The sequence below is a fragment of the Dipodomys spectabilis genome, unplaced genomic scaffold (genome assembly GCF_019054845.1).
Source record: "Dipodomys spectabilis isolate Male_0828 unplaced genomic scaffold, ASM1905484v1 ptg000261l, whole genome shotgun sequence".
NCBI classification, from domain to species: domain Eukaryota; kingdom Metazoa; phylum Chordata; class Mammalia; order Rodentia; family Heteromyidae; genus Dipodomys; species Dipodomys spectabilis.
This window is the reverse complement of record NW_024870938.1, coordinates 133,463-146,166: the sequence shown is the minus strand read 5'-3', so window position 1 is coordinate 146,166 and position 12,704 is coordinate 133,463. Positions and strand designations below refer to the sequence as shown.

Sequence of the window (12,704 nt, the reverse complement as noted above, 5' to 3'; positions counted from 1 at the left end):
CTGTCCTCATTTCTTCAATGGTTCTTTTGTCCCCCATCTCTACTTCACTCTCACTGGGGTTCTTCCCTGGGTTGTCGCTGGCTTTTGGATTTGATTTGTTGTCTTGATTGTCTGTGAATCTTGTAATCTTTTGTTGTGATTTATGCATTTGGGTTCTGGAATTGTCAGGGTCGTGGTCTGAACTTGGCCTCTTCTCCAGACTGGTGGCAACCTGTCTTGGCCCAGGCTAGCCCACTCTGGGTCCCTGGGCCAGCAAGTGCCTTGCATGTGCTCCACCCTGGGCTAGCAGGAAGGAGCTTGGTCCAGTCTGCAGTGGGGGCTGGGAAGGCTAGATCCGGGTGTGGGCTTGGGAAGGGTTGAGTCCCCCGTGGGTGCACTGGACTTCGCTTGTGCCTTGGCCCACAGGGGCTTGTGCATGTGTGTGCGTTTCATGGCTCCGAACAGGGGCCAGCTCTCACATGTGTATTGTCAGCTGCCAGTGTGTGCACACGATTCCCAGCTCTCAACAGGGCAGTACTCTGTCAGTGGCTGGTGTGCACATGTAATTCGTGGCTCCTGAGAGGAGAGCCCTCTGTCCGCAGCTGTGCCCTGGGACTTGTCCGTGTGGAAGGCTGGGAGGAGGGGGACTCACTCTGGGATGAGCTTGATGTTTCAGAAGGGGCAGCACCTATGGCTATGCAGACTTTTGTTCTCAGACCGCCCTGTTACTCTCCTGATAGCCAGGGCTATGGAAGACACAGAGTCCTAGTGCCCGAGGCCTCATGCTGGAAGCCAAAGGTGGGATGAGGGGAGTGAGGAATGGCCCTGGCCTCTTTGTCCTCTTCCAATGTGGCGCCCCTCTTGGGCTGGGGGGAGAGGGATCGAGTCAAGCTCTGTGGCTCACCACCAGTGCTGGTCTCTGTGGGGATCTCCTGCAGGGTACCCACTGATCCTGGAACTGGATGTAGCCTGACTGGTGGTGCTGTGGCAGATCTCTGTCCTGGTGGTTAATTGCAGGTAAGAGTTTCACAGACTTTCCTGCCCTGGCTGGCTTTGAACTGTGATCCTCAGATCTCAGTCTCCTGAGTTAAGGTTAGGATCACAGGTGTGAGCCACTGGTGCCAGGCTGGAAGAATTTCTCTTAGCCCAGCTTTGGACTGACTATACTTACTGTGCAGCCATTGTGCTCTTATGTTGCTTAGGTTAACCAGGTGCCCTTTGATTTCCAGGTGAGGGCTGTTAGAGGTGGGAGATTGGCGACTTGCCTTCTTGCTCCCCATGGAGGACAGAGGCCCACCCACCTTTGATGAGGACCAGAAAATGCTGTCCAGGAGCCTTCCTGTGCTGGAGAGCTCAACTGCACAAACCACCTCTGAACCCAGCAAGCCCCTGTCCTCGGCCCGCAGACACCTGAGCAGGAAGAATGGGCTCTCCAAACTCTGCCAGAGCAGGATGGCACTCCCCGGTAATGATGTCCTCATTGTGGGCATCAGACTTGTAATATGAAAACGTACAGTGCATATCTTCTCTTGTCCGCTGAGAGGCTGAGCTGCGCTGGGTGCAGAGGAGCCCATGGTCTTTCCTCTCATTCATCTTCTCTGCTTAGCACAAAGTCTATTCCTCGGCTTCAGTTGAATTCACTTCCGTGTTTCAGGGCCAAGTTGGAGCAGAATGTTCTTTCTTACTCATGGAATGCCTGAGCACCATCTTAAGCCAGACTATATTCCAAGAGTATGACTTTGCTAATATAGCTCAGTGAATACTGACACCAGGTGGAGGTGTTCTACCTAGACACCACAGAGACAAAAATGAAGGCAGCTACCCTCCTGGGTGGGTACTCTTTCCCCACAGCTGGTTGATTTCTCCATGTCCCCTCTCCTGGAGGGATGAGTTTTATGATTGGGGCTTGAGGCAGCATGTTGCTTTTTTAAAAATTTTTTTTGTGCTAGTCTGGTGCTTGAACTCAGGGTTTGGGCACTGTCCCTGAGCTGCATTTGCTCAAGGCTAGCACTCTGCCACTTGAGCCACCACTCTACTCCAGCTTTTTCTGTAATTAATTGAAGATAAGAGTGTCAAAGACGGACTGGGAAGGTGGCTCAGTGGCAGAGTGCTTGCCTTGCATGCATGAGGCCCTGGGTTTGATCCCTCAGCACCACATAAGCAAAAAGAAAAAGCTGGAAGTGGCACTGTGGTTCAAGTGGTAGAGTGCTAGCCTTGAGCTGAAAAGCTGAGGGACAGTGCCCAGGCCCAGAGTTCAGGCCCCACGACCGAACCCAAAAATAAAAAAAAAAGAGTGTCAAAGACTTTCCTGCCTAGGCAGATCTTAAATCAGGGTCCTCAGATCTCAGCCTCCTGAGTAGCTAGGACTGTAGCTGGGAGACACCAGCGCCTTGGCGGCAAGTTGTGGGGGCGCTGTTTGTGAGATTCTGTGCTCAAGGCTAGCTCTCTACCACTTTGAGACACAGCACCACTTTCAGTTTTATGGTAGTTAATTGGAAATAAGAGCCTCACAGACTTTCTTGCTTGAGCTGGTTTCAAACTGTAATCCTCAGATCTCAGTTTCCTGAGTAGCTAGGATTACAGGTGCAAGCCACCCGCACCTGGTACAAACTGCATTCTTTTTTTTTTTTTTTTTTGGGGGGGGGGGGTCTGGCCATGGGCCTGAACCTCAGGGCCTGGGCACTGTCCCTCAGCTCTTCAGCTCAAGGCTAGTGCTCTACCACTTGAGCCACAGCGCCACTTCCGGCTTTTTTTTTCTGCTTATGTGGTGCTGAGGAATCGAACCCAGGGCCTCATGCATGCAAGGCAAGCACTCTACTACTGAGCCACCTTCCCAGCCCGCAAACTGCATTCTTGATGTTGGGATGGATCTATAAAACAAGTGGCTGGAGGCTGGAGCAGTTTCAGGGAAAGGCTGGGGTAGGGTCTCAAGGTCATCTGTCTTGAGGTCATGAAGCAGCTCGATGGTATGGAGCACTGGTGCTGAGATGGTAGGAGCAGGGCCCGAGGAAGCCTGAACAGGAGGTGAGCTTTACTGCCATTGTCCATGCACACCGCTAGTGTACTGACACCATAGATTGGCTTTAGGATGATCTTTTCAGTGACTTCCATGCCAGAAACTGCTGACTGGGAATAGAAGGGACCAAGTGACTGTGTGGCTCCCAATCCCTAAGAGCCATCAGCGGGCCATGCACTGAGACATTGTGACCCTAGATGGAAAACGCAGAGCAGAGAAGACAGGGTGAAAGAGCAGCCAGCGCTGGGGTCATGCGCGTTTGCTTTCAAGCCAAAGGATGAGGGTAGGAAAGGGAGCAGGCCGTTTGTCTGCGATGGGAGGTTCTGACCTGGAGGTAGATGTGGGAGCTGACAGCACATGCATCTTCTGCGTGATGGAAGGTACTAGGGAGTGGGTCACTTTGTGGTCATAGGTAGAGAAGGGGAAGGGGAGGAGCTTAGGTGACTAGACTTAAGAAGGTGAGGGACCTGAGGCCCAGTGCTCCAGCTAAGGGGAGTGGGTTGAAGACTAAGACTGAGGACTGACTGCTGGGCAGAGTACTTTGCTGCTGCGGGACAGGATGCTGAGAGCAGCTCCACTGGGGTGGTAGAATGGGCTAACGGAGGAGCAGGAAGGCGGGCAGCAGGTTGTTCTGAACTGATGCTTCCTGGGAACAAGTGTCAGGGCGGTTGCTGCAGAGGTGAAGTGACTGACGCAGGAAAGGATACAGGGCTTTAGAGTGTGGCTGAGATGTGCTACTCTTGGGCAGTTTGTGTTTCTGAGAGGGCATTGCTCTGTGCCAGTGTGTGTCCCTGGGCTTTCCTGGTGAGTCTCACTCGGACACAGTGGGTGGGACAGCCAGCTCTGTGGATTACCCAAATCCTGGGGTCCTCTTCAGGCCGCGTGCCCTGCCTGTCTCAGAAGTTAGTACTTGGCAGCTGAAGGAGGTCTAGAGCTTTCTTTCCTTCTTTTCTTCTCCAGAGGACAGGTGGAGCTCCTACTGCCTGTCATCACTGGCTGCCCAGAACATCTGTACAAGTAAATTGTATTGCTCCACTGCACCTGAGCATGCAGACCTGGCAGGGTCCATGGCTAGTACGTCCTGTTGTTCCCTGCTGAAAGGACTATCTTCAGGGTGGTCTGCGCCTCTGCTCCCCGCCTATGTGTACAACCCCAACAAGGCTGTCTTCACTGTGGACGCCAAGACCACAGAGGTATTGGCTTTGGTTTGAGGCCCATCTGTGGCTGTGGTTTGGGGGCTAACCTGGTACCTCAACAGGAATTTGTGTTTTAAGTATGATTAGAAAAGATTGGTTTAATCTGTCTAGTAGCAAAAGAGATAAGAATTTGAAGAACTATAGAATTAGTGGTAGAAAGACTATCCAGCAAGCACTGGGCCTTTACTAGGCCTTCAGTTAAACTCCAGTACCCACACCACACACAAATCAATCAAGTTGAATCCTCTTCTCAAGACAGGTTTGTGTGTACCTAAAGCATACTTTAACACATTGGCTCAACTACAGAAGATAGGATGTTCAGTGCCTGAATGAAATATGATTCACATCATGTATGTTTACATACATTGTTAGCTGGGAAGTTTTATGTCTTTTCCCATGTTTTCTTTGTTGTCTTTATTGTAACATGCCCAATTTGGCTGTGAAGGCATCTTGGGTAGTTGGTTCTGACCAGGTGCTTTGGCTACAGAGTGTGAGTGTTGCTGCCCGAGCTCTTGGTGGGAGAGCACTGGAGGCAGTGCTGGGCAAGGGCAGGTCCTTGGCCCTGGCTCCTGCATTGTTCTCCTTGGCGGATGCCAGGAGTGTGAGGAGACGCTGGTGACGTGTTCTCTTCTCTCTGTGGCTCTTCAGATCCTAGTTGCCAACGACAATGCCTGCAGGCTCTTGGGGTACAGCAGCCATGACCTGATTGGCCAGAAGCTCATGCAGTTCTTCCTGAAGTCCGACTCTGACGTGATGGAAGCCCTCAGTGAGGAGCATGTGGAGGCGGATGGCCACGCTGCGGTTGTGTTCGGCACAGTGGTGAGCGGGCACCATGGGCCCTTGTCTGCCTTCAAGGCAAGAGCAGCATGTGATGAGAAGGTGCTGACTTCCTCATCCAGGCTCCTGCTCTGAGCTGCGCTCTGCTGCACGCTTCAAACTATAGGCACAATTGGTGGGTATGTGGAGGGGCCAGGAATGCCTCCCTAGACAGTTTTTTGTTTTGTTTTGCTTTTTGTTTTTTCCAGTCCTGGGGCTTGAACTCAGGGCCCTGGGATGCTGTCCCTGAGCTTTTTTTTGTTTTGTTTTGGTTTGGGTTTTTTTTGTCAGTCATGGGGCCTGAACTCTAGGCATGGGCACTGCCCCTTAGCTCTTCAGTTCAAGGCTAGCGCTCTACCGCTTGAGCCACAGTGCCACTTCCAGCTTTTTCTGCTTATGTGGTGCTGAGGAATTGAACTCAGGGCCTTATGCATGCAAGTACTCTACCACTGAGCCACCTTCCCAGCCCTCCCTGAGCTTCTTTTGCTCTCCCATTTGAGTCACAATGCTACTTCTAGCTCTTTCTGTTTATGTGATACTGAGGAATCAAACCCAGGGCTGCATACATGCTAGGCAAGCACTCTACCACTAAGCCACCTTCCCAGCCCCCTCCCTGGACAATTTCGTTCCCCATCCTAGTGCTGCTAGTTCTAGCTGGGACATTGATGTGGAGGGAGGGTTTGGGGGGGAAGGTTGAGGTATGAAATTCTGTGGAGTCTTTGGGACCAAAGGAAAGTGGAGACTCAGAAAGTTACTGGTTCAAGTGACTGACTGCTACAAAGAAACAATTATAGCATTAATCATACTTTGCTGCCTAATTCTTTAGGAAATAGCAGCTACTGCTTTCTTTCTTTTTTTTTTTTTTGCTTTTTATCCTAATATATTACCATGAGGCTGAGGGTATTGGTCAGAGTTTGCCAGAAGAATAGAACCAATAGAATATGTGTACACTTTTTTTTTGGGGGGGGGATGTCAGTCGTGGGGCTTGAACTCTAGACCTGAGCACTGTCCAGCTCAAGGCGAGCACTCTACCACTTGAGCCACAGTGCCATTTCCAGTTTTCTGGTGGTTCACTGGAGGTAAGAATCTCACGGACTTTCCTGCCTGGGCTGGCTATAAACCATGACCCTCAGATCTCAGCCTCCTGAGTAGCTAGGATGACAGGCGTGAGGCACCAGCGCCCCGCTATGTGTAGTTTTAAAAGAGGATTAATTGGATTGGCTCACGTGATTGGAGAGGAGCTAGTCCCACACTGGCTATCTGCTGGCTGACAAGAGTGACCTGAGAAGGAGCCCACCTAAAACTAGAGGCCCTGACACTCTTGGAGTGTCCCAAGTGTGAGGTATTCAAAGGCTAAAGAGTGCTATGATAACACACCCTGGGATCTCCCCTCCTCCTCTGCCTTTTCATTCCGTTGGGCCCTGGATGTTGGAAGTGCTGCCCACATGGAGGGTAGGTCTTCCCCACTTGTTTGGCCCACACACCAATTTCTGGAAACATGCTCACAGACACACTCAGAAGTGTGATTTATTGATTTCCTAGGTGTCTCTCGATCCTGCTGAGGATTAAAAAACAAACAAACAAAAACTCCCTATGTTGATAAAACAGTCTCAGTCTGTGACACTACCTATCAGAAGCATTATATTTGCTAGATTTTTGAGGCAGAGAACATGGCAAAGGCCTCCTGTGGTGGCAGACTTCGCACCTTGCTGGTTGTAGGACTCAGTGGGGCAGGCAGCGTGCCCAGGAGCAGCTTGTGTCCGTCCACAGGTGGATGTTGTCAGCCGTACTGGGGAGAAGATCCCAGTCTCTGTGTGGATGAAGAGGATGCAGCAGGAGCGTGGCCTGTGCTGCGTGGTGGTTCTGGAGCCTGTGGAGAGGATCTCTGCATGGGTCTCTTTCCAGAGTGATGTGAGTGTGTGACACTTGTCTACCACACAGCTTTGCCTCATATAACAAAGTGCATCCCAGCCCTCTCTCTTGCCAGCACCTCTGACGTGGGAAGGAAGGTGCCCAGGGTGTCTAGAGGTCTTCTCCAGCTGTGTCCCTGCTAACTGTGCTCGGGCAAGGGACTCAATTGCTCATGTCTCAGTCTCCTGATCTGTAAAATGATAAAGTGGTTCTTAGATTTAGTGGAGTGATAGCTATAAACCCCTCAGTAGAGTCTATACTGCAGACATGGCTTGGCTGTGAGCTGGGATATGACTATTAGAGTCTGGTGTGGGCCCAGGACCCTGAAGAGCAGTTTGTTCTCCCGGTTTTGGTATGTCTGGTGCAAGGACTGACATGCTGTTCTTGTGAAACCCCATTTGGCTACTTGCTGCCCTTTGGATGCAGAAGTTGTGAGAGCCGTCTTGCTTTGAGCGTATAGATGCCGAAGTGTAAGATTGAAAGCCAAGTGTGAGAAACTGTATTTGTCACACTTATGAGCACTGAGTTTTTCTCCAGGGAACCGTCGCAGCCTGTGACAGTCACTTTGCTCATCTCCATGGGTTTGCCTCTGGGGAGGACGTATTAGGGCAGCACATCACAGACCTGATCCCATCCATACAGCTTCCTCCTCCTGGCCAGCAAGTTCCAAAGGTAGGACCTTCATCTGTAACCTGACGACAGAACCAGCCCAGGATGGGGTAGGTTCCAGCTGCCCGTGCTCCAGGGCTGGGTCAAGGGCTGGACCCTATGTGGCCTCTCAAATACTGCTTGTGTCTCCTCAGTCTCCTCTGTAATGCAGAGCCGGGAAGACAGGGTTCTTCCTTGTGTGGTTAGAGTTCTCCAGACAGAGCCAGTAGGGCTCATGGGAGGAATTGACTCCCACAATTACAAAGTCATCTGCAAGCAGGAAGCCCTGGGATGTGCCCTAAGTGTGACTCCAGGGACAAAAGTCTGAGAACCCTGAGGGCTTTGCAGGTAAGTCCTGGAGATAAAGGGTGGAGAGCCTGAGTTCTGAAGGAGGTGGACCCTAACTCCAGAAGTGAGAGCTCTGTTTTTATTCTTTCTGGGCCCCTGGCTGACTAGGCAGCACTGCCCACATTGGGAAATATTGTCACAGATACACCCAGACAAGAATCTTGGTCAGTTTTCTAGAAATTCCTTCATCTAGGCAAGTCCATGGCTAAGTCAGGTGGGCAGGGGGCGCCAGAGTGCTATATGGGATGGGAGGTGGGCAGGGGACCCTCTGCTCAGAGCTGAGTCCCCAGACTCCCCTCTTTCCCAGATAGCATGTGGCCGTCACACAGCAGCCTGGTGCTGTGACTTTGCACCTGCAGGAAGGGACTGGCCAGGCAGTTGGGTTTTGGTCACAGCTCTGCTCTGGTCAAACTGAGGACAGCCCCTGGGTGTGATCTCTAAACTTAGCATCTCAAGTTGTAGGTGAAGCTTTACAATTCTGTGGGAAGTGCTGCCTGCCCAGTCCCTGTGTTCTCTCCCTCCTCTCTTCTGCTCTGAGGCAGCAGTCCCACAGCTTGGCAGCCTCACAGCTAGCAGGGCCTCGGCTGGCACCTCTGCTGGCTGGCAGCACTGCTGACCCGCTGTGGCACACGTCCTGGAGTGGAGATGCACAGGGGGAGGCGTGTGTGAGCATGAGGGATGAGCTACCATGCTTCTCAGTAACACATGCGAAGTGATGAGGGGTCCTGTGTCCTGTGTTCCTGGCAAGCTCACTGGGGCTTGGGGTCAGATGAGGACCAGCAACAGAGTCAGGACTTGCCCTTTTGTTGGGAGAGCTGGATCTGAGTTCTGGCTTGGACTAGGGTGCTGTTTTCATGGAGAGGTGCTCACTGTGCTCAGGATGGGTGCCTCTGGCCTTGTCCTGTCCTTCATGAGCCCCAAGCGAAGGGCAGACACAAAGGTCTGAGTCCAGCTTAGTGTCCTGAAACTGCTTCCCTGGTCAGGAGCCCCGCGCTGGTGAAGTCTCAGACGGGGAGCCAGACGCGATGCACGTGCTTGAAGCAGAAGCCACAATGTGAGGTCTGGTTATGTGAGGGAGGGGAGTCAGTGTCCCCAGGAAATAGCGTGAGGGGCTGGGGCCACAAGGACAAGGGTGGGAGAAACAGTGGCTCTTCCTCCCCTCAGAGCCGGGGGGAAGGGGGGTGCAGCCCATGGGGCTGTGTACTGTGGTCCTCAGTGCTGTGGATGAGCCTGGGTCCAGTCCCTACCTAGCTCACACCTCATCCTCCCCAGGCAGCTCTTGACTGGTATATGCCGCACTCTGGCTGTTCTGGACCATGAGCCCTTGCTCCCCAACCCCTACTATTCCCTGGCCTGCGTGGAGCAGTGTTGGGCATGTGTGGACCTATGGGGTGGAATTGGGGTCAGAAGCACTGAGGCTCTGCACACAGTGCGTGGCCATGCTGAGCAGGGCGCTTGTCTTCCAGAGTCTCAAGATCCAGCGGTCGGTCGGGAAAGCCAGGGACGGCACCACCTTCCCTCTGAGTCTGAAGCTGAAATCCAAGCCCAGCAATGAGGCAGCGGCTGAGGGTGCGGCAGCCCAGGGTCTGGGTTACCAGGCGTCTGTCTGGGTGTTCTGCACCATCAGTGGCCTCATCACCCTGCTGCCAGATGGCACCATCTATGGCATCAATCACAGCTTTGCGCTCATGCTGTTTGGTTATGGAAAGATGGAGCTCCTGGGCAAGGTGGGGTTTGCCGTCCAGCTTCCATCTCCTCTGGGGAATTTACCTGCTGGGCTGGTCAGCTCTGGTCAGCTGTTGTTCGACTTAGGAGTGTCCTTAGACCCAGGAATGGCAGGAGCCCTGGTCCTAGCCAGCCAGCTTGCTTCTCTTGTTCCGGCCTCAGCGGCTCCCCTCCTGTGTCCGGTGGAGTTCTGACTAGACCAGATCCCCTGGGCTTGTCTACTCTTTTACCCTGCTGAGGGGGTAAAGGAAGGGTGTCTCAACTTCCCTCCACTGACTGGGCATTGGTGGACATCTACCTGCCCAGAGCCAGGCCAATGGATTTAACTGCCTCCTTTCTTATTCAGACCTGTTTGAGACCATCCCATTATGTGTGTCAACAAATCATCACAGTGTTGGAAACATCTAGAATCCTGTGATTTGGTCATGGCTCAACCTTCTGGGATGGGCTTGGAGGAGACATCATTTTGCTCTGTGTGGTGTCAGCTGGCATGACCACTGGCTGAGCAGTGTCTGTGGAGCTCACTTGTTTCAGTTCCTGGCGTGGGTGTGGCTTGGCCATTCCTGGCTTTAAATGCCCCCAAAACTATGCAGAGGAGCAAGTACGTAGTTCCCACAGGACTCATCAAGGGCCCAATGGCGGCCCCGGGTCCACCAGGTGCCCATGGGTTGAAAGACAATGTCCATTGGCTCACCTGGTGCCAGTGAGTGCGCATCAGTGTCCTCTCTCCTGGTAAGGCCACACGCAGGCTCCCAGTCCAAGTATATGCCAGACATCTGCCTGGAGGTGTAGCTTGCCTCAGGGTATGCTGAATTTTCCTTTTGCATCAAAGAAATGAAAAAAAAAAAAAACCACACACAACCATGAATTATGCATTGAGTTCCAGAAAGTCTGCAGGTTGGTTGAAACATCTTGACTGGAGGCAGTGGTGAATTGCCCAAGGCTTGCTCCTGTTTTCATTTCTCCTCCAGGAAGATGCCACTGAGTCAGAATGGATCCTTCTAGGTTCTCAGATGTCCTGCTTTATTCCATAGAATATCACGTTCCTGATTCCTGCCTTCTATCACTACATGGACTTTGCCTGTGACAGTTCTATATACCTGCCAGACCTGACCAATGAGAGTGGGCCTGCAGAGCCGGGCTGGGGCCTGGCCAGTGGAGCCCGAGGTGAGGCTGGTGTCCTGAACCCCAGCATTCCTGAGCGTCCAGTCCCGTAGGCCCATGCCTCGGTGACATGGGGAAGGAGCAGAAGCCACGGACAGCCCTCCAGAGGCGTGGGTGCTGGGGCACAGTGAGCTGCAGTCTCTGTCCCTCTTGAGCTTTCTTGTTTGTACCTAGGAGAAGAGACTAACACATTCTTGGAAACATGATCATAGAGGAGGGGAATAGAAGTCCTCCAAGCTGTGCCAGTGTCTGAGAAACAAGTAGCTGACAGTCTTGTGTTTTTAGAAAAGATTTTATATTTCATATAGCACAACATTGAATTAGAATAACATTTATTCCTGAATTAACTATTCCTAGCATATTTGCTATTGCCCATAGTTTTAATTGAGGAGTGGTTTGTAGAGGCAGCATGAGTGCCAGCCCTGTATCCCAGGACACTCTCCTGGTCAGGATGCAAGAGAGGATGGGCGGGGTCCCAGTAACCCCCAAAGCCAGTGTCTGTACCCTGGATGTCCCTGGGCCATGTACGGGCCTGTAAGTTCAGGCAGAGCAGCAGAGCAGGATCTTTGCCTTTCTGTGGAGGGAACAGAACAGGTGAGAGATGGACAGATGTGGCAGAAGGCGAAGTGTGTGTCGCGTTGTGTGCACAGCTGTGGTGGCAGAGGTCCTCTGTCCCACATGGGTGGTGGGTGCGGCATCTACACGGAGCTCTGGCACAAGCACTCAGGCAGGGTATGCCAGAGCGCAGAAAGCCCTCTTCTGTGTTGCCCTTAGATCCAAGGGCTGATGTGGTGCTCCCACAAGAGGAGACCTTGAAGCTGGTGGAGAGACAAGAAGTCTTGCCCGAGACTCAGACACAGCGGGAGACTGTGCGCCAACCTTCCTCTCACTCGTGTGAGCCCTCCCTGAGGTAAGCGTCTAAGTGGGAGGTTGAGAGTTACTGAATGCCACGGTAGGTGGTAGGTGGCAGGTGGTAGGCAGAGAACACTCTAGAGAGAGATGGTGACAGCAACAGCTACTGTGCTTGAGCTTCGTCCATGCAGTGTTAGCTGCTTCCTGCTTCTCAGCTGACTCCTCACAACCTCCCCGGCATCAGAAGTTCTCATCTCATGGGTAAGGAAGGGTGCGGTAGACTTTAGAGAACTGATGCAAATGCAGCCTATGGTTTTGAAAATCATTTGAGGCTATTCTCTGCACATTTAGAAATAAGCATTCTCTTTAGAGTACAGGAAGTCTTGCCAGGTACCACTGGCTCACCCTTGGAATTCTAACTACTCAGGAGGTTAAAATCTGAGGATGGTGGTTTGAAGCCGGTCCAGGCAGGAAAGTCCATGAGACTCTTATCTCCAATTACCCAACAAAAAAAAAAGCTGAAAGTGGAGCTGCTACTCAAGTAGTCATGCTAGCCTTGAGCAAAAGAGCTCAGGGACCTTGCTCAGGTCCTGAGTTCAAGCCTGAGGACTGGTACACACACACAAAAAACCCTCACTCTTTCTGTTATCACAGTCCATATTGTGCAGTAGATTTAGTTTACTTTTTTTTTTTGTCAGTTATGGGCTTGAATTCATGGCCTGGACGCTATCCTTGAGCTCTTTTGCTCAAGACTAGTGCTCTATCACTGAGCCACACAGCACTACTTCCAGTTTTCTTGTGGGGCGGGGGGTAGGGATGAGGGGTGGGATGGGGAGGGTAACTGGAGATAAGAGTCTCCTGCCTGGCTTGGAATTGTGATCCTCAGATCTCAGCCTCCTGGGTAGCTAGGATTATAGGAATGAGCCACCAACATCTGGCATTTACTTCTTTTTAGAACTTCCTTTCTTCCCTTCCTTCTTTCTTTCTTTCTTTCCTTCCTTCTTTCTTTCCCCCTCTCCCCCTCTCCCCCTTTCTTTCTTTCTTTCTTT

The 12,704-nt window shown here is 52.1% G+C and overlaps 1 protein-coding gene across 1 annotated transcript in view; it reads left to right on the top strand.

Moving 5' to 3' along the window:
• The first annotated feature begins 1,211 nt into the window (after positions 1-1,211).
• The window catches only part of Pask (PAS domain containing serine/threonine kinase), a 32,411-nt gene continuing 20,918 nt past the window's right edge, over positions 1,212-12,704 (top strand). Inside the window, exons 1-8 of the mRNA XM_042699664.1 lie at positions 1,212-1,444; positions 3,956-4,188; positions 4,840-5,010; positions 6,778-6,918; positions 7,456-7,590; positions 9,381-9,641; positions 10,674-10,806; positions 11,578-11,713. Of these exons, the coding sequence (XP_042555598.1) occupies positions 1,258-1,444; positions 3,956-4,188; positions 4,840-5,010; positions 6,778-6,918; positions 7,456-7,590; positions 9,381-9,641; positions 10,674-10,806; positions 11,578-11,713 (1,397 nt within the window). The 5' untranslated portion in view covers positions 1,212-1,257. The remainder of the gene's footprint in view (positions 1,445-3,955; positions 4,189-4,839; positions 5,011-6,777; positions 6,919-7,455; positions 7,591-9,380; positions 9,642-10,673; positions 10,807-11,577; positions 11,714-12,704) is intronic.